This window comes from Sapajus apella, unplaced genomic scaffold (assembly GCF_009761245.1).
Source record: "Sapajus apella isolate SASKATOON/1434 unplaced genomic scaffold, GSC_monkey_1.0 scaffold158, whole genome shotgun sequence".
Classification (NCBI taxonomy): domain Eukaryota; kingdom Metazoa; phylum Chordata; class Mammalia; order Primates; family Cebidae; genus Sapajus; species Sapajus apella.
In genome coordinates this window covers 253,583-274,228 of record NW_022437098.1, presented here as the reverse complement: position 1 = coordinate 274,228, position 20,646 = coordinate 253,583, and the positions used below count along the sequence as shown (strand labels likewise).

At 45.6% G+C, this 20,646-nt stretch overlaps 1 protein-coding gene across 2 annotated transcripts in view; it reads left to right on the top strand.

Moving 5' to 3' along the window:
- Positions 1-20,646, top strand: part of LOC116541913 (fructose-1,6-bisphosphatase isozyme 2) — a 45,288-nt gene that overhangs the window by 8,580 nt on the left and 16,062 nt on the right. Inside the window, exons 2-4 of one of the 2 annotated variants that reach the window (XM_032266423.1) lie at positions 898-1,063; positions 3,775-3,867; positions 19,842-19,982. In XM_032266423.1, coding sequence (XP_032122314.1) covers positions 898-1,063; positions 3,775-3,867; positions 19,842-19,982 — 400 coding nt within the window. The remainder of the gene's footprint in view (positions 1-897; positions 1,064-3,774; positions 3,868-19,841; positions 19,983-20,646) is intronic. The other variant, XM_032266424.1, reaches the window with a different exon arrangement.

Here is a 20,646-nt window from a genome sequence, read left to right as displayed (position 1 = left end):
GAAGGGGTGAGGGTGGAAGTGGGGAGCCATTTTCATATGAATACTCTAAAACCCAAAGACTCTAGATACAATTTGTTTTTGAGGGTCTTACTGCATCGCCCAGGCTGGAGTGCAGCGGTGTGATCACTGCTCACTGCAACCTCCACCTCCCCAGGCTTTGGTGATTCTTTCATCTCAGTCTCCTAGGTGGCTGGGACTACAGGTGTGTGCCACCACGTCCAGCTAATTTTTGTACTTTTTTGCATAGACGGGGTCTCACTCTGTTGCCCAGACTGGTCTTGAACTCATGGCTCAAGTGAGCCCTGCCTCCCACAGTGCTAAGATTACAGGCATGAGCCCCCACACCCGACCTGCACAGAATTCTCATAGTAGCACTCTCTTACATTGCTTGGGATTGGGATTGCAGTGAAGAAGCAAATGAAATAAGTTAAGTCTGCCCCCAAAATTCCTTCTCAGTTCAAGTAACACCAAGCTAGCACAGGGCAATTTTAATTCATCCCAGTAGGGCACTGTGTGGGGAGAATCCATAAAGACTTGAAATTCCAGGGCCGGAGGCCATGGCCCTTCACTTTTGGAGTCCTCAGTTACGGCAATGGGTCTGACTGGATGAGCTCCCCATCTGCTCCACTTCCCCGTTCTGAGCGTGGGCTTGTGTTTTAGTGAAACTGAATCCTGGGTGATGTCATTGGGAGAAAAAGAAAATATGCCGGCTCCGAGGTGTGAGGGAGGCAAGGCTGAGAGGCACCCTGCGAGGCATAGTCACCTTCATCTGCACGTGTGACTTGGAGACTCCAGAGACACAGAACAACAGCGGGACACACTGCTGGAGTTCTAGGGTCCCGGGCCCTTTGCTGGAGTTAAGACCCCCTAGTGACTTCATTCAGCCTTTTGTCTTCTCAGGTATGGAATCGCGGGAAGCGTGAACGTGACAGGAGACGAGGTGAAGAAACTGGACGTGCTATCCAATTCCCTGGTGATCAACATGCTCCAGTCCTCCTACAGCACCTGCGTCCTGGTCTCAGAAGAGAATAAGGATGCCCTCATCACCACCAAGGAGAAGAGGGTGCGTCCTGGGCGGCGCTGCCCGCGCTTGCCAGTAGATGGCGGTACTGAGCCGGGAACGAGCCGCCTGCTGTTCGTTCACTCCCGGGTTTTCCTGTTTCTTAACATTTGTTTTCTGGAAACAAAGGATTGCATACCTCTCCATTGGAAGTCTTGTGCCGTCTAGGGAAAGAAGACTCTGCAGTAGGACAGGGTGTCAGGAAATAGTTCAGAATGATGTCGGAACTGCCTCGGTGGTTATTGCTCATGGCTATTCAATTTATCAGTAACAAGTGCCACATTCTGGGGGGCTTAACCTGTGGATTCCAGGGGTCCAGGGAAGAGCTGTACTGTACACCCGCCTTCTCATCTCCACCCCTGCCCCCAGCCCACACTTTGCGGGGGGTTACAGTTTCAGGGTTGCAGCAGAGATTTTTTTTTTTTTTTTTGGAGACGGAGTTTCGCTCTTGTTACCCAGGCTGGAGTGCAATGGCGTGATCTCGGCTCACCGCAACCTCCGCCTCCTGGGTTCAAGCAACTCTCCTGCCTCAGCCTCCCGAGTAGCCGGGATTACAGGCACGCGCCACCATGCCCAGCTAATGTTTTGTATTTTTAGTAGAGACGGGGTTTCACCGTGTTGACCAGGATGGTCTCGATCTCTCCACCTTGTGATCCACCCGCCTCGGCCTCCCAAAGTGCTGGGATTACAGGCTTGAGCCACCGCGCCCGGCGCAGCAGAGATTTCTTTATGCCCAACAAGCTGTTAGATTGGTCCAGAAACGAAGCCACAAGCCTCCTGTGCTCCTGCCTCATAGGGCGGTGAGGTCGGTGTGTGAGGCATGGCTGGGAGGGTGTGCGTTCACTATGGGCTCACACAAAGCTTATTCTACACAGGGGTTTGCTGATGGCCAAGAGGTTCAATTCAGCTGCAACACAGTAAATAGAGCTGGGGCTGTTTGCCCTTGTTTTACACACTGGGGATTGGGGACAAGAGGCCATTTCTTTGTGATTAGCTGGAGGAATAGAAAATAAGATAAAGCCGAATGTATTTAACCCCTGCTCTATGCCAGGAACCGCGTAAGGCACGTTCACCTTGTCTCACGTAATGGAAACTACATGAGACCTGTTACTCCCAGCTTTCAGTTTCAGCTGATATGAGCCTTGTTTCTGTCTCCAGTCTAATCTACTCATCAACCATTGCTTCTCTGACGGGCCTGAGCCACACAGGTCTTCAGGCCAGCTCTTATTTATTTATTTCTTTATTTAGAGATGGAGTCTTGCTGTGTTGCCCAGGCTGGAGTGCAATGGTGCAATCTTGGCTCACTGTAACCTCTGCCTCCTGGGTTCAAGCGATTCTCCCACATCAGCCTCCCAGGTAGCTGAGATTACAGGCACGCACCACTAAGCTGGGCTAATTTTTGTATTTTTAGTAGAGACGGGGTTTCACCATGTTGGCCAGGCTGGTCTCGAACTCCTGACCTGAAGTGATCTGCCTGCCTTGGCCTCCCAAAGTACTGGGATTACAGGCACGAGCTACCACGCCCGGCGCATGCCACTTCTTGAATACTCCACACCTGCTGATCTCTCTGCCTAAAATTCTCCTCTCTAGTATGGACACAGAGGCTCATGCCTGCAATCCCAGTGCTTTGGGAGGCTGAGGTAGGAGGATTGCTTGAGCTCAGGATCTCCAGGCTGCAGTGAGCTGTGACTACACCACTGCACTCCATCCTGGGCAACAGAGTGAGACTGTCTCAAAACCAAACAACACAACCCGACACAACAAGAAAAAACCCAGTTCTGCTCTCTGGGTCTCTATGTGTGTCTTCATTCCTTAATTCTGGTCAGGTCTGTCGGCCAATGTGACGACCCCATGGCTCTCCAGCCCCCAGCCTGTGTGGGTTTTCCTAAGGCCACGTGCCACAGCCTGCTTGTGTGCGTGCTGACCTGTGTGCTGCCTGTCCGTTCTCCCACTGGAATGTCGGTGCCAGGAAGTCCAGTCTTGTTGCCAGAATTGCTGCCCCGCAGAAACAAACCCTGGGCCTTGAACAGTTCCCAGCGTATGCTGGAAACTCAACATGTATCTGCTGAATGCATGCATGCATGCATGCATGGGCTAAATTGGATTATTTTTTGAAAATTGGATTATTATAGCAATGTCAGGGAATTTTCAAGTTTATAGGTTATCTGACTTTTTTTTTCTCCTCTGGCTGAGCAAGGGAAAAAAAAAAAAAAAACAGAAACAAAGCTCGGCCAATACTCACTGAAAAGTAAGGAAAAGTAATTCAAGCGGAGGGGGAAATGACCCTCATTTCCCTTGAAGTTGCATTACCAGTGTTTAATTGGCCTGGGGGCTCCAGTCCCCATCACTAAGGGCCCCTCGGGGCTTTGAACACCTCGGGCTATAAAAAGGATCTGGGGACTTCCCTTCATGGCTGGAGCTGTCTGTGACAGCAGAGTGGGTGGGTGTGGGGGACATGGGTCTCTCAAGACCGCACCCACTTTATCTTCTGGTCTTCGCATCGGACAGGCGAGATGGATACCAAACCCAGAGGAGTATTTGCGTATAAGCTGGCACCCTGCCTTTTGTAAGTTACGGTGTTTTTTAATAAGGATATGCTGTGGTTCTCAGTCTCTCTTCCATGTCGTGTCCTCTGCCATGCCCAGCCCTGACATAGAGCAACTGTGCTCATGGGAAGATGTGCTGACCAGGTGGTGCTTCCTTCTCTGATTTAGGGGAAATATGTGGTCTGCTTTGACCCACTGGATGGATCTTCCAATATTGACTGCCTGGCCTCCATCGGAACCATCTTTGCCATCTACAGAAAGGTGAGTGGGCAGGCTGACATTTTACACCTCCTTCCTGTGGTGGTCTCTGGAAGGTTCCTGGGCTGACAGCCGTGCATTTGGAGTCCTACCCCCTATGGGTAGTACTTGCCAGTAATGAGAAAAGCTGCTGTAGGCAAACCACAACTTCTCTCTGCCTGTGGCTTCTCATTAGAACTGGATGGAAAATTCTCCCTCCCTTTCTTTCTGGTGTTCCTGGGAGGGTAACACAGAATCTTGTTTTGAAAGTCTGGGTGCCACACAAATGTCTGACATGGTATCAGGTTCCAGGTGGCATTCCGAATCTCTGACACCCCCTCCCCCTCTTGCCTCATCTCTCCTGCCCCCAGCCACAGAAAATTTTCTGCTAAAGCTCATTGGATTAGATTGAACTAATCTGACCTGGATGGTCCACAGTGATCTCCCCATTTGAAATCTGAACCCTCGAGTTCACCTGTGAAGTCCTTGTTGCCACATAATACTGGGTATTCACAGATCCTGCAGGCTGGGATATCTCTGGGGCCATTCTGCCTACCCTGACATCCTAGCCACAGAGAGGAGGATGGGTTTGTGACGTCCAGCAGGACTAGAAACTTCACAATTCAGACTCCTCTGAATTGTGGAAGAGGAGAGGCTGGGTCTTTGCCCAGATGTGCCTGGGTCTTTGCCCTTGGAGCTTTCAGGCAGAGGGAGACAAAATGTGCTTGGGAGTCTCATGGGTGCTCAGCCGGACCCCGCCCTCTGGCTCTAGAGACTCACCTCTCTGGCCCCAAAGCACACATCCTTTCTACGACGCCACCCAGGACCGCACAAAGGAGGTGGCACTGACTTTCCGCGTTCCCCCTTCGGCACCCATCATGTCGTGTGGGTGGAGATAGCCTTTCGAGTGTGTCTTTCCCAGCAGCTCTAGGTCAGCCTCAATGGAGGGTCAGCCCCGCCCCCCACCTCCTGGCCTCAAGTGCTGTCTGCAGACACGAGTGTCCCTGGACACGTGTGTGCTTGGCTGCTCATTGTTCAAAACACGGAGGGAGGGGGGCTAGAATTTGATGTTTAGGGGTAACCCATGAAAAGCTTAGCAGAAAGCAACCTTAGCAGAATGTGTGAATTAGCCCTATTTCTAGGAGGAAGGGTGCGGATGCAGGGGAGTGCTACTCTGCCCTCTCTCTAAGCCCGCGGTGGAAGCCAGGAGACACAGCTTCCCTGCTGGCAGTCCTCTTTTTTTCTTGTGAATGCGAAGAGGAGGCTTGCTGAAGGGGTCAAAGAGAATGACGTGAGACGTTTCCTCTGCTATGTGAGAGCGCTGGAGACTAAGATAATGGTCCAGGGTCAAGCAAAATGAGTCAGCTGAGAGGAGGGGCGTTGCTTCTTCCTCCGAGCTACAGTTCAGAGAGAAAAAGAAAGCAACAGTGTAGTACTAATGTCCTTCTGAAAAAGACACCTGGGTGTCCTGTGGAGGTGGCTATAAATATGGGTTTTCTCATCATGAGTAATGGCAGGACAGGGATTCCAGCAGGTGCTCTAACTCTATCGTCACAGCGCTTCCTAGCTCCTTAGGACCACTAGTTTTACAAATGAAGAGCAATATATTTTTTTAACTATTTTTTTTTTTGAGATAGGGCCTCACTCTGTCACCCCGGCTGGAGTGCAGTGACATCTCGGCTCGTGTCAGCCTCGACTTCCTGGGCTCAAGCTGTCCTCCCACTGCAGCCTCCTGAGTAGCTGGGACCACAGGTGTGCACCACCACACCCAGCTCATTTTCTGTATATATTGTAGAGCTGGGGTCTCACTAGAATGCCCTCAGGCCTGTCTTGAACTCTTGGGCTCAAGCGATTCTCCCATCTCGGCCTCCCAAAGTGCTGGGATTACAGGTGTGAGCCACCGCACTCTGCCGAGGAATATTATTGTACACTGGTGTCCACGTGAGCTTTAACACAGAGATTTTTATCTCAAAGTTTACACAAACCCCTGGATTGAAGGCTTGTCCAAACAACCATGGATTCCTTCTGAATCTATTTCTAAAGGAGAGCGGCAAATGTGAGAGACTAAAAACCACATTCAGAATAGATACTATGAAAACGTGACAGGAAGGGAGGCTCTGTGACATTCAGGCCATGTCCACTGAGAGGGCAGCTTGCTGCAGGGACCTCCCGGGCTGCCGTGGCATCCTGGAACCTCGTCAGAATCAGAGAGGATGCCCATGTCCAACCAGGACCTCTGTGATTCTTAGATAAACATCAAGACAGAGGTTTCAGGACAGCCAGAGATTAATCAAAGGTATCGTCTTCCCTTCTATTTCTAAACACCATTTAGGGAACACTGTGGTGTCTTCAGCTCTCTGCTGGTAAGGTTCCCCTTTTTCTTGAAGTTGATATTTTCCACTTCCAACAAAGTAGCAGATAAGACCAAATGAAAACTCTTCTGCTTCAAGATATCCAGGACAACTGATAAAATACATCATCCACGTCTTCAAATGCACAGCTGAGCTTTTAGAAATGCACAAGCAACACACACACACACACACAAGGTAAGGTGCAGAGGCCAGACCCACAGAAAATGGAAAGCCAGCATGTGAAGAGGAAGGAGCCGCACTGGAGGGTGAAGAAGACAGAGCCATGCCGGGGTTGTCCTGATGGAGGAGGGGGCCCTGCTGATCTGATTAGTCTAGGGTGTGGGTTTCACCCCCTCTACAGGGTCCGGAGGCCCCTCCCCCTATTGTTATGCCTAAATACACCTCTGAAAAAGTCTACCTTTTTTTTTTTTTTTTTTGAGACGGAGTCTTCCTCTGTAACCAGGCTGGAGTACAGTGGCGCGATCTTGGCTCACTGCAACTTCTGCCTCCCATGTTTAAGTGATTCTCCTGCCTCAGCCTGCTGAGTAGCTGGGACTACAGGCACGCACCACCATGCCCAGATAATTTTTTGTATATTTAGTAGACACGGGGCTTCACCATGTTGGCCACGATGGTCTCGTTCGAGATCCACCCTCCTCGGCCTCTCAAAGTGCTGGGATTACAGGCGTGAGCCACCGCGCCTGGCCTGAAAGTCTATCCTTTATTGACATAAGGATGGATGGACAGACCAGACCAATGGAAGACAAAAATGCCTAGAAAAAATCTCATACATGTGGTCACCTGACTTATGACAAAGGCAACACCAAGGTTTAATTTGTAAACGATGAACCTTTCAAAAAGTGGTTGCTGGGTCAGCTGGGTATCTATATGAGAAAAAAATGAATCTGACACTTACCTCTCACCATATATAAAGATTAATGAAACAGAGATGACAGGTTTAACTAAAGACTAAAGCATGATGACGCTCCCAGTAGAAAACGAAGGGGGCTATCTTCATGTCTTTGGGGAAGATAAAGATTTCTTTATTATTTATTTTTTTCTTTGTAAAGGTGAGGTGCCCAGGCAGGTCTTGAAATCCTGGTCTCAAGTGATCCACCTGCCTCAGTCTCCCAAAGTGCTGAGATTACAGGTGTGAACCCCCATGCCCAGGCGAGGAAGGTAAAGATTTCTTCAACAAAACACAAAAGCACCATAAAAGATGAGGCTAATAAATTTGGTTTCATTAAAATCAAGAACTTCCATTCAGCAAAAGATAAACATTAATATAGAGAAAAGATGACCACAGACTGGAGAAAAAGATTTTCAATATGTGTATCCAACAAGATTCATCTGCAAAATAAACAAGGTACTGCTACAAATTAATAAGAAATACTATCAATTTGACTAAAAGAATGGGCAAAAGAACTGAAAGGCACTTTAGAAAAGAGACATTTTGGCCAGGCATGGTGGCTCACGCCTGTATCCCAGCACATTGGGAGGCCGAGGCAAGTGGATCACCTGAGGTCAGGAGTTCAAGACCAACCCGGGCAACATGGTAAGACCCCGTTTCTTAAAAAAAAAAAAAAAAAAAAAAGAGACAACTTTCCCACCTGATTAATAAGCACATACATGAGAGGGGCTGTGCTTATTACATCAGAGTAACTGAACACAGTAACACAGCCCACATGCCTGCTGCCCGCAGAGTCCAGTGAAGAAGAGCGAGGCCTGGTAGAAAGAAAGTGACTTTATTAACCCCAACTAGTAAAGGGGAAGTGGCCGAATTCCCATCCAAAGCAACCACTTTGACTTTTTCACGGGGGAGGCAGGGATTTAAAGAGGAAAGCCTGATAAGGAGGGCATGCAAGCATTGTGCTGAGTACAGGATCCGTGTGTCTTGTTTTTGTCGCTATCTTGGGCCCCAGTCACCTGGACCTCAGGCTGACATCATCTCAACAATGGCTGAGTTGTTAACTAGCCACCTTGAAGTAACCTCTGGAATTTTGCGGCCGGGTCTCCACGCTTGGTCTGTCTGTCTCAAGATTCGCTCCTGGAACTTCCAGAAGACACATCATAGATACGAGCATGCAGTTAGATGAATGCACAGGGAGTGTATACGGTGAGAAAGTGAGGAATGTGGAGTCTATTTTAAGGCTAGAGGAAGAGGCTTCTGTACTTTGCTTCAAAGTTATCTCCTGAAGCCCAAGAGAAAGGAAAAAAGAAGTTTTAAAATTCATTTTGAAGTTAAACTGCCCAGATTTAATTTCCCACTGTCAAATTCCATTCCATTTTTATGGAAGGCAGGCGATATAGTTAATTAGGCTGCTTTCTGCTGAGAAGTGGCATAGTTAGGGGTATTGAAAAGGAATTCACTGAGCTAGAGTTGGGAGTATTCTCGAGTCCCTGGACTTATAGCAGGGGTTTGCTAGAGCAAACTCTAGGAGGGAGGACCTAGGAGTTTTTTTTTAGAAAACTTGTCCTGCATTCCCATATAACGTGTACAACAGCAATAAAATTCATAGTAACCTGGCCGGACGCAGTGGCTCATGCCTCTAATCCCAGCACTTTGGGAGGCCAAGGCAGGTGAATCACTTGAGGCCAGGAGGTTGAGACCATCCTGGGAAACATGGCAAAACGCCGTCTCTACTAAAAATACAAAAATTAGCTACAGTGATGTTGCACGCCTGTAATTCCAGCTACTCAGGAGACTGAAGCCCGAGAATTGCTTGAACCCGGGAGGCGCGGGTTGCAGTGGGCCGAGACCACGCCCCTGCCCTCCAGCCTGGGTGACAGAGCAAGATTCCCTCTCAAACAAACAAACAACCCGTAGCAACCAAAGAGAACAATGAGCAGAGTGCCAGTTATACTGAATATGAGAGTCTTCGATGTATTGGGAAATTGACTAAAGCAAGCTGTTACAGTCTTGAGAGAGAGAATCTACGGCAGAAACGTGGGTATTTAAGGACTGTATGGTTTGGGTTTTATTGTGAGAATAATCTGGTATGTATATAACTCTCAGCCTTAATTAATGCATAAGGGTTGCCTTGGGCTGTAGTTAGGATATCCAAAGATATTGTGGGATTAAGACACAGTGCTGGTTTGCTTGTGTAGCTCTTGTGGGGCTGAGGATATGTTTTGGGAGTTAGGTGGGAAGTATGTACAGCATTTAGTTTTAATTATACTGCAAGGTCCCCACTGTCAGTCATATTTGGGGTTCCTGTGGGGCTTAATGACAGGTTGGCCAAATAGACATATTTAACAGGCTGGGCATGGTGGTTCATGCCTGTAATCCCAGCAATTTGGGAGGCCGAGGTGGGCAGATCACTTGAGGTCAGGAGTCCGAGACCAGCCTGGCCAAAATGGTGAAACCCCATCTCTACTAAAAATACAAAAAAACATTAGTGAGGAGTGGTGGCATGGGCCTGTGGTTCCAGATACTCAGCTGAGACATGAGAATTGCTTGAACCTGGAGATGGAAGTTGCACTGAACTTATATACACCACTGCGCTCCAACCTGGGCAACAGAGCAAGAGTCTCTCAAAACAAACACACAAACTATATATATGTGTATATATACATGTATGTATATACACACATACATCTTTAACAGAGTATAGGAGGAGCTATGAATATTTATGAAGATGTTCCTGACATATGTGTATTGAACAAATATGCATGTATGACCCATGTTTATTTTGGGGAGGAGCCTTAACATTTAAATGTATTACATTTAGGCCCTATGGGTCAAAAGGTCTTTCTAGGACATAAATGCACACAGTGTGTGCTTTCTGTAAACTGGCCAAACCTAGCCCATTTTGGCGGTCTTTTATCAAGAGAGGGACTGAAATTAGTCTCTTGTCTAACTACAGCTGTGGTCTTGGCTGGCGGAACAGTCTAATTACAGTCTAATTACAGACAATTACAGGGTGGTCTTGGCTGTCGGAACAAGGGTTGGAGGTGAGTCAGTCCGCTCATCTTGAGGCCAGTTCTTGTTTGGCTGCTGGAGAAAAAGAAAAACCGATGGCAGTTAGGACATGGTTTCCTCTTCAAGTGCAGGAGTGAATGACTAACCCTTGCCTGGTGTGGCCTTAGGTCCTGTTTCTAACTGGGTGTTTTGTTGTGACAGTCTATTTTGTCAGTCTCACAGTGTTCAGTTGTGCCTAATTCCAAAAGCTGGGGGAAGGTAGAGGGAAGCATGTTTGACGCCTGCTTCCTGCCATGGCCTGAACGAGTTTTTCAGTTCTTTTGGGGATTTCCTTCGGCCAAGAGGCAGGTCCATTCAGTCTGTTGAGAGGCTTAGGATTATATTTTAGTTTATATTCTCCTTTTTTTTTTTTTTTTTTTTTTTTGTCAAGGTATGCCAGAGGCAGTATTGATGGCCAAGCTTTTATTCTGTCGCATATGGATGCTGGGGAGGTGTGGCTACCTGCCCCAGGTCCATCATATCCCTCGATGTGACCCCTATGGCCAAGGGACTTACAGTCAAAAGACTGAAAGCCAGTTAAATATTCCAGGTCAGATGGGAATGGAGGTGGGCAGGCACTCATTAACCTTAAAACCCCTTTTAAGCAATGTAAGAGCCAAAACCAAAAGCCAAAAGGCAAGGTTACCAAATTGACTTATCTACAGATCTATACATTGAGCTACTGTGAGCTTGGCTAGTAGCACTTAGCTGCACAAAACGCAAGCATTTTGTTCAGCTATTGAAGCCTCTGTGTGTCCGTCCTGGATTTGAAGTCTCTGAATTAATTTGATCCCACAAGACCAGCCCTTACTATCTTAAGTGATCACTTCTTCCAGGTTAGCTCTTAGGCCTGGAGGGATTGAACAATTTCAATTCTGGAGGTCAAACAAAATAGGAAGGATTAGTAATATTTTAAAGAAAAGGATCATAAGCCCAGTCTAGTTCTAAGAATGATGGAAAAGGAAGCTTATAGGTAGCTAAGCATTTTAATTATTTAGTATTAAGGTATAGAATAAATCATATTACTTTACATAGAGGCAAAATTAATAAATCTTACCGGTTTTGAATACAAGGCTGTCCTTGTGTCTCATTAAATCAGTTGACTTTGATTGTCACCTTTGCCTGGATCCAGAGACCAAGCTTTGGTTGCCTTGAGTTTGGTCTCAGATACTGGCAGGAGTTGGTACCTTCTTTAGATGAAATATGTGCACCCAGGAGTCAAAGCCTTGTAACTTAACTACACAACCATTAGTTAGCAGTACCTGATAGGGACCTTTTTAAGGGACTGGAGGTAGTGATACTAGAGTCTTTGACCTGACTAAAGTTGTAACATGATTTTAAAACCTTGCAGTGATGAATTTTGATAGCTTTGATAAACCCCAGCAGAAAGTCAGAAACTTAATTTAGGATTTAATTTTGAAAATGTCAAAGATGCTAAAAGGCTCAAAACAATTGAACAGAACTGTAGGTCGTTGTAAAACAACAGTTACTCATTTAACCAGAGTGATAATTGAAAGACTTAAAAGGCAATCCAGGCTGGGCACGGTGGCTCACACCTGTAACCCCAGCACTTTGGGAGGCTGAGGCAGGTGAATCACTTGAGGCCAGGAGTTCAAGACCAGCCTGGCCAACATGGCAAAACACTGTCTCTACTAAAAATACAAAAATTAGCTGGGTGTGTTGGCCCAGGAACTTGGGAGGCTGAGGCATGAGAATCACTTGAACCCAGGAGGCAGAGGTTGCAGTGAGCTGAGATTGTGCCACTGCACTCCAGCCTGGGCAACAGAGCAGGACGCTGTCTCAATTAAATGAATACATACACAAATAAAAGGCAATACCAGTTATACAGATGTACAAACCTAACTCTTTTAGAGCTCAGTTTTTCTAAGCCATTAAAACCTGATAAAGACAACGCAGAAATTATTTTGATAAAATGTAAATTTTTTTTTTTTTTTTAGACAGAGTCTCGCACTGTTGCCCAGGCTGGAGTGCAGTGGCATGATCTCAGCTCACTGCAACCTCCACTTCCTGGGTTCAAGCTTTTCTTCTGCCTCAGCCTTCCAAGTAGCTGGGATTATAGGCGCCCACGACCGTGCCCAGCTAATATTTTGTAATTTTTAGTAGAGATGGGGTTTCACCATGTTGGCCAGGCTCCTAATCTCATGATTCACCCACCTCGGCCTCCCAAAGTGCTGGGATTACAAGTGTGAGCCACTGTGCCTGGTCAAAATTATTTTTAAAATAAGAATACAATTTATAGAACTATATAGTAATTAGAATTTTTATTTCTACTAACTTTAAATTTTAGTAGAAACTTAGCAAGCAAGAAATCCTGAACTGTCAGATGTTAGCATTTTATAGATGAAGTCATTTCACAATTTTAGAACCATGTTTTCACATATTTTTATTGTAAATTATTCCCATAATTTATTGTAATTTTTTAAAAAATTGGAAGTATTGTAATTTTTTTTTAAATTGGAAAATGACACGCTGGGGTCTGTTGGGGGGGGACTAAGGGAGGGAGAGTGGCAGGTAGGGAGTTGGGGAGGGATAACATGGGGAGAAACGCCAGATATAGGTGATGGGGATGGAGGCAGCAAACCACATTGCCATGTGTGTACCTATGCAACAATCCTGCATGTTCTGCACATGTACCCCAGAACCTAAAGTGCAATAAAATATATTTAAAAAAATTTTAAAATTATTTTAAATTAAATAAATGCTTGTTGAGTGTCTCACCTAGACATTATTATTTAAATCATAAATTAAATTTAAAATAATTAAAAAAATTTAAAATACGGCCGGGCGCGGTGGCTCAAGCCTGTAATCCCAGCACTTTGGGAGGCCGAGGCGGGTGGATCACGAGGTCAAGAGATCGAGACCATCCTGGTCAACATGGTGAAACCCCATCTCTACTAAAAATACAAAAAATTAGCTGGGCATGGTGGCGCATGCCTGTAATCCCAGCTACTCAGGAGGCTGGGGCAGGAGAATTGCCTGAACCCAGGAGGCGGAGGTTGCGGTGAGCCGAGATCGCGCCATTGCACTCCAGCCTGGGTAACAAGAGAGAAACTCCGTCTCAAAAAAAAAAAAAAAATTTAAAATACACAAAAAATTTACTTACAAGCATTTATTGCATTTATGTGTATTTAAATTTTTAATCCTTGAGTTTATCTAGATTCTTTTTGAAAACAGATGTTATACAAAGTTAGTATTTAAAGTTATTTCCTTGTTAACCACTTTTAAAGTTTGAACATTAGGTGAACACCTAAATAAGAACCTCAAAGTTAAACTCATGGGCATTTTGCCAATAACTCAGAGGATTCACTTGCTTTCATTGAACTAATAATCCTAATTTAGTCTTATTTGCCAAAAAAATTATACAAGATTACTCTGTGTTTGGCTGGGTCATAGTATTACAGTCTTTGTGCCAAACCCTGACACTTGAAACATTTAGTAGAGGCAAATATAAAATTTACTTGCTTAGATACAAATGTATGCTGTTGATTCTGAAGGCATTTTTATTTTTATTTTACTAAAAACTTTTTTTTTTGAGACGGAGTCTTGCCCAGGCTGGAGGACAATGGCACGATCTCAGCTCACCGCAACTTCTGTCTCTCAGGTTCAAATGATTCTCCTGCTGGGATTACAGGTACCTGCCACCATGCCTGGCTAATTTTTTTTTTTTTTTTATCTTTAGTAGAGACGGGGTTTCACTATGTTGGCCAGGCTGGTCTTGAACGCCTGACCTTGTGATTCATCCACCTCAGCCACCCAAAGTGCTGGGATTACAGGTGTGAGCCACTGGGCCTGGCCTATTTTACTAATAATTTTTGAAGCCAGTTTTATTTATCAAAGATTCTTGTGAACTTGGAAAGCATTTGGACTTAATTTATGAGTACTTATTTAATAAGCCAATTTGGTAGCACACTAGACATGACCCAGAACATAACTATAACATGTACATTACATAAACATATCTAAACATGTATACATCCATACACAAAGAAAGATCTAAGAGCGCTATCTCAGAACTCTAGACATGAGACAGCATCACAAACTCACTGAGCTATGTAAGATAGCCGGCTTCAAGTTATTTTTCTGACAAAATTGGAGGCTGTTCACATGGCTAACTTTGTTTGCCATGATAGCTAATCCAAGGAAAGCTGTCAACCCAAATTTGGGATAAAGCAGTCTCTTTGGCAGTTCGGAATTTTTTCTTTTTAAATCTCTTTTACCCCCTTTTTTCTCTTTCGTTTCAAATGAGTTTTCAATGTTTATATTCTATTTATACCATAAATAATGAGTCTCACCTTAGCACCGGCAGCTTAATAACAGCAATTTAAGGCAGGCGGAAAAGAGAGGAAGATAGAGCGCTAAAGAAGACCCTACTTAACTCCACCGTGTAGGCTCACCATTTGAACTCCGAATTTTTCTTGTAATTTGCTCACCAGTTTAGAATGTGCACAAAATGGGCCAGAATATGTAACCAGTCCCAAGAAGATGACAAAATCAGAGGCCGTGATGTTGGAAACTGTTTTTCTCCTTCGAGGCTGAACCCCTGGATTGGACAGGAAATGAGAAAAAGAAAAGAAAGAGATGTAGAGGAGAAAGATTATATTTTACAGGAAGGAAGAGGAAAGAGAAAGGAAGGAGGGGAGGCTTGCCTTCCAGCCGCTGCAAGGGATGAGATCAGTACCCTCACCCCCTGGTTTATCTACTGTCAGGAAGAGCCTCCCCACCCCAGACCTTCATGGTGTGGGATGAGCCCTTCCCACCTTTGCAAGTCACTGGTCAAGGTGAACCGTTTCCAGCCAGAAGGAGTTACAGGTGCTTTTGGCCAAGAGAAGTAAGGCTGTAGGTGTCTCTAAGATGACTTGGAAGAAGGCGGGGAGGGAGGGCTGGGTAGAGTCCCAAATCCTTCACCTCAGTTTCCGGTGCCCCCTCCCACCACCCCTGGAATAGCCTGAACCCAGCAAAGCCTCAGGGGTGCCACAAATACAAATACGAATGAGTAAAATGCTCAAATGGTGTCATTAGCGGCCGAGTCTAAACATAGCAGAGCCCCAGTGACACCCCAGAAGAGGCAGATGGTGGTCAAATGCACTCTGGCTAACTCACCAAGTTCCCAAGTTTAAAATTACAAAGTTAAAAGTGTGTCACTTTTATTGCACCAGAGAAACGCTGGAGGTGGCAGGCACTGCAGCAGGAAGAGGAGAGGATCCCCAAGACAAAAGCATCTAGGCCGCTGCAGGAGACTCCCTCGCACTCCAGCCAAGGGCTCGGCTAGGCACAAGCAGGTGGAACCCACAGGCCGCCCTCGGCCCCGCTGGATAGAAACCAGACCGTGGGCTCAGGCCCCCAGAGCACACCATATGGGCCAGCCACTAAAATTGTAACTGAACATGGGTCCACATGCTCGCTGCCTGCAGAGTCTAGTTAACGAGAGTGAGGCCTGGTAGAAAGAACGTGTCTTTATCAACCACAATTAGTAAAGGGGAAGTGGCCAGGTTCCCATCCAAAGCAACCACTTTGACTTTTTTAGGAGAAGACACGGGTGTATAAAAAGGAAAGCCTGATAAGGAGGGCATGCAAGCATTGTGCTGAGTACAGGATCTGTGTGTCTTGGTTTGGTGACTATCTTGGACCCCAGTCACCTGGACCTCAGGCTGACATCATCCCAACAATGGCTGAGTTGTTAACTAGCCACCTTGAACAATCTCTGGAGTTTTGCAGCCGGATCTCCATGCTTGGTCTGCCTGTCTCAAGGTTCGTTCCTGGAACTTCTAGAAGGCACATAATAGATACGAGCATGCAGTTAGATGAATGTGTAGGAAGTGCACATGGTGAGGAAGGGAGGCGATTTTAAAGCTAAGAGAAAAGACTCCTGCGCCGGGTGTGGTGGCTCACACCTGTAATCTCAGCACTTTGGGAGGCCAAGGCGGGTGAATCATGAGGTCAGGAGTTCAAGACCACCCTGGCCAAGATGGTGAAACCCCGTCTCTACTAAAAATACAAAAACTAGCCAGGTGTGGTGGTGGATGCCTGTAATCCCAGAGGCTGGGATACTCCAGAGGCTGAGGCAGAGAATTGCTTCAACCCCGGAGGCGGAGGTTGCAGTGAGCTGAGATCATGCCATTGCACTCCAGCCTGGGCAACAGAGCGAGACTCTGCCTCACAAAAAAAGTATAAAAATAAAAAATAGAGAGAAACCTTCTGCAGTTTGCTTCAAGGTTATATCTTGAAACCCAAGAGAAGAGAAAAAATGTTTTGAAATATATGAAGTTAAAGTTAAGCTGTCCAGTTATGTTTGGAAGATGGAAATTAAAAGCACAGTGAGACATCATTTTCCTCTTTCAGAGCGGCTAAATTTAAAAAGACTAAGCATACCAAGTGTTGGCAAAGAAACTGGAATTCTTATACCTTGTTGGTGGGACTATCAAACAGTATAACACTTTGGAAAACATTTTATATCACCTACTAATGCTAAACAAGCATTTACAAACTATGACCAAGCAATGACACTCCTGGGACCCACACAGAAGAAAGGAGTGCTGTGTCCTCCTGAAGATGTAGAGATTATTCATCATAGCCCCAAAGTGGAAAAATCCAAATGCATATGAGAATCCAAATGCAACATGAGAATGGAGAAATAAATTGTGATATATTCATGCAACAGAAAACTACACAGCAACGAAAAAGAACAAACTACTCCTATGTATAACAACATAGGCAAAATTTCAAAGAAATAAACTTGAAAATTATAAGCCATACAAAAGAACACATGCAGTGTCATTTCATTTATATGATGTTCCAAACCAGGTGAAGTTAGATTTGGTGGTAAAGGTGAGGTTGGAGGTTACCTTTGGCGAGGTGATAGTGACTGGAAGAGACTACTTGGCCTGGGTTTGCTAGGCTGAGAGTCCCCTAGGTTGCCGGAAATGTTATGTAAATGCATCTGGATGTTATGTAAAAATTCTATAAGTACACATAAGTGTGTATTATACACTTGTAAACATTTATTGAAATGTACCATTAAGATTTGTGTGCTCTGTTGTATGATTCATACTTCAACAAAAAAGGAAAAAATTCCACATTTCATGATTTCTACCACCAAATATATGGAGCTCTCGCAATTTTCATTAATTTTACCACAGAGTCATGGTAGGAAGCACCACCTATTTGATGGACTTAGGTATTTATTGGTGTAGAAAAAAATAAAAGACAGCACTAAATCATTTGCAAACTACTATAAAATCTGCTGAGAAAGGTGTCATGGCAATGAAGATTGCTGATATAAACTGGGTTTTTGAAATCCCAGGACCATATTAGACAAATAGAAAAACTGAATCTTTCATTTTTTTCCACGCATAGAAATAAATTACAGATGGGTTGATGAGTTTAGTGGAGAGGTGGGGAATAAAACCAGAAAGAAAAGACAAGAATATTCATCTCATCCTGTCTTGATATAGGAGACATTCAGTCTAAATATAGAGACACGAGAAGAAAACACTATGGAGTGTCATGAATGATTTTAATTTGAAAACCACGCTGCAAAAACAGGCACCATAAATAAAATAAGAAGGTAATGACAGTCGAGGAAAATGTTTGTGACATATCCTCTATATTTAAAGTGCTATTAAGACAAACAAGAAGAAGAATATCCTGACGGAAAAATAAGCAAGGCATGAAATATACAACTTACAAAATATTTAATGGTGAAAGAGTGAGTGCTTATCCTGTAAGTTCAGTAGCAAGGCAAGGATGTCCGCACTCACCAGGATTACCCAACATATGTAGTCCTGAGAGTCGTAGCCAGCACACTATGGCAAGGAAGAAGATAAAAGGCATACAGATTGGAAATCAGGTAACAACACTGTCCTTGCAGATGCCGTGACGGCCTATGCAGAAAATCCCGAGAAACCTACAAACGAAAGCCCAAATCATGTCCAAGAACTAGTGAGTTTAGCAAGGATACAAGACCAAGATACAAAATCAACTGGATTTCTATATATTAGCAGTAAAGTAATTCATAGTTATAATTCCATTTTTAAATATGTGCTATTTACAATCACTCAAAAAATGGAATAGTATAAATCTAAAAAATGTATATAGGATTCCTATGCTGAAGACCACTACGTGTCTGCATGTATATATATGTGTGTGCATAAACTCACATGCTTGTGTGTGTGCGTGTGTGTGTGTGTGTGTGTGTGTGTGTGTGAATGAAATACAACGACCATGGGCCAGGGCCAGATTGTGCTAGGTGGTAGAAAACAGGCATAAACAAGCCGGAGTTGGTACCTGTCACCAGGTTGCTCACAGTTTACCTGGTGGCAAGTATCACGTACTACTGTACTTGGTACACGGACAAGTCAGACACGAAGCCCATGAATGAAAATGTGTTGGGGCCGGGCGCGGTGGCTCACGCCTGTAATCCCAGCACTTTGGGAGGCCGAGGCAGGTAGATCACGAGGTCAAGAGGTCGAGACCATCCTGGTCAACAAGGTGAAACCCCGTCTCTACTAAAAATACAAAACATTAGCTGGGCATGGTGGCACGTGACTGTAATCCCAGCTACTCAGGAGGCTGAGGCAGGAGAATTGCCTGAACCCAGGAAGCAGAGGTTGCGGTGAGCCGATATTGCGCCACTGCACTCCAGCCTGGGTAACAAGAGCGAAACTCCGTCTCAAAAAAAAAAGAAAATGTGTTGGGAGCTTCAGAGAAGCAGGTCTGAGTGCTCATGGCATCTAGCACTGCAAGACCAGACCATGAGGTCAGAACATGGTGGCGGGAACATTTGGGTTTACAAGGCTTCTACATTTACATCACCACAATGCTGTACTCCAATTCTAAATTTCTGGAGGAGAGGCTCACATCGGGCCAGTTTGAATCTCAAATCTGGGACTCTATCCTCGACCCCATCAAATACGTGTGTGTGTTTGTGCGTGTGTGTGTTTGTGCGTGTGTGTGTTTGTGCGTGTGTGTCGTGGGAGGTGGGACATCTCAATACAAATGTAGCAGCTGAGAGTCCCCATTTGGGATGAGAGGGTGAGGAAGAGTCATTTTGCACTGGTTGGATGCACCAGGGGCTAGAGAAGTACCAGAAGGAGCGCCAACATTTAAGGAATCCAAGGAAGAGGAGCTGCGGGGAAGAGAAGGAAGTGAGAAGGAGCATCCACAGAGTCAGAGAGAAAGCCAGTCAGGGCTTCCTGCTGTTGAGTGACTTGTGCATCCGACGCAGCTGCAGTAGATTGTTAATCTCAGGTGGTTTTGTTCTCAGAGTTCTCCCTCCAAACCATGGAGGTGATGGTGCTGTCTCCTCAAAGTGTGCAGTGAGACACTGCACGCTCAGCTCAGTGATCTGAGTTGAGTATTGTGGCTTGGGAGTGTGGCTTATGATGAAGAGGGGCTATGGTTTTAGCGTCGGGGAGTGCTTTTCTCGCAGGCTACAGACACATGCGCTTGGAAAACAGGAAGGGAGAAGTCCAAGGACGGCCTTTGTCATGGCTCAGCTAGAACTGTTGGCAACATGGCCACTCGTTTCCCTGGATAGATTTGCAGCAGCCTAAAATTCTAAGAACGGCGCTTCCTTCAGTGGTTTGAGGAGATGGGAAGACCAGGCCCCTTGCAGAGTGTTCTCTCGGAGATAATAACACACGGCATTTCTCTCCTCTCTTCTGCAGACCTCAGAGGACGAGCCTTCTGAAAAGGATGCCCTGCAGCCTGGCCGCAATATTGTGGCTGCAGGTTATGCGCTGTACGGTAGTGCAACCCTGGTGGCCCTCTCCACGGGGCAAGGTGTGGACCTCTTCATGCTTGACCCGGTAGGTACAGAATACCGCAGCATCTGTGCCCGGGCTTCTGTGGTTTCATGCTAGTTCCTGGGATAATATTCTGGTTATTCCTAATGCTTGTGTTGGGAACCAGGGGGCCTGAGAGCCTAGCTTGGGGAGCCCACACCATCATCAGAAACCATGAAGGGCCTCTGTCCCGATGAGGGCACCGGGGGTAGGAGTGTCCTGCAGAGCCAGTTGCATCAACTCAGGCCCTGTCCTTAAGGAGCTCATTCTCCAAAAATGCACCCACTCTCTTTGGCTTTTGAGAACTCCATGATTTAAGAATCACAATCCTGTAAATTTCCAGCGGAAGCATGGGGTCTTTAGAGCAGCACCGTCTGGTAGAATGCTCTGTGAATTTCACTTTGAAATGCTGGATGCCTTGCCCATCACTTGTGAAATGCTTTGCCAAGTACACTGAGGTCTTGTGAAAACTCAGATGCTGTTGACCAAAGAATGCTTCAAAAACTCTTGTGTTCACTTAGACAAAAGGTGAGTATTTGAATTTTTGACTTACGGATGTTTATTGAGCATCCACTAGGTCTCAAAGCACCTTTCCAGAGAGTGGAGATAGAGCATTGATGGAACAACATGCCAGCCCTTGTGGAGTGCACATGTTGTGCCTGTGTGTGGAGAGTGGGTTTTGCAAAAT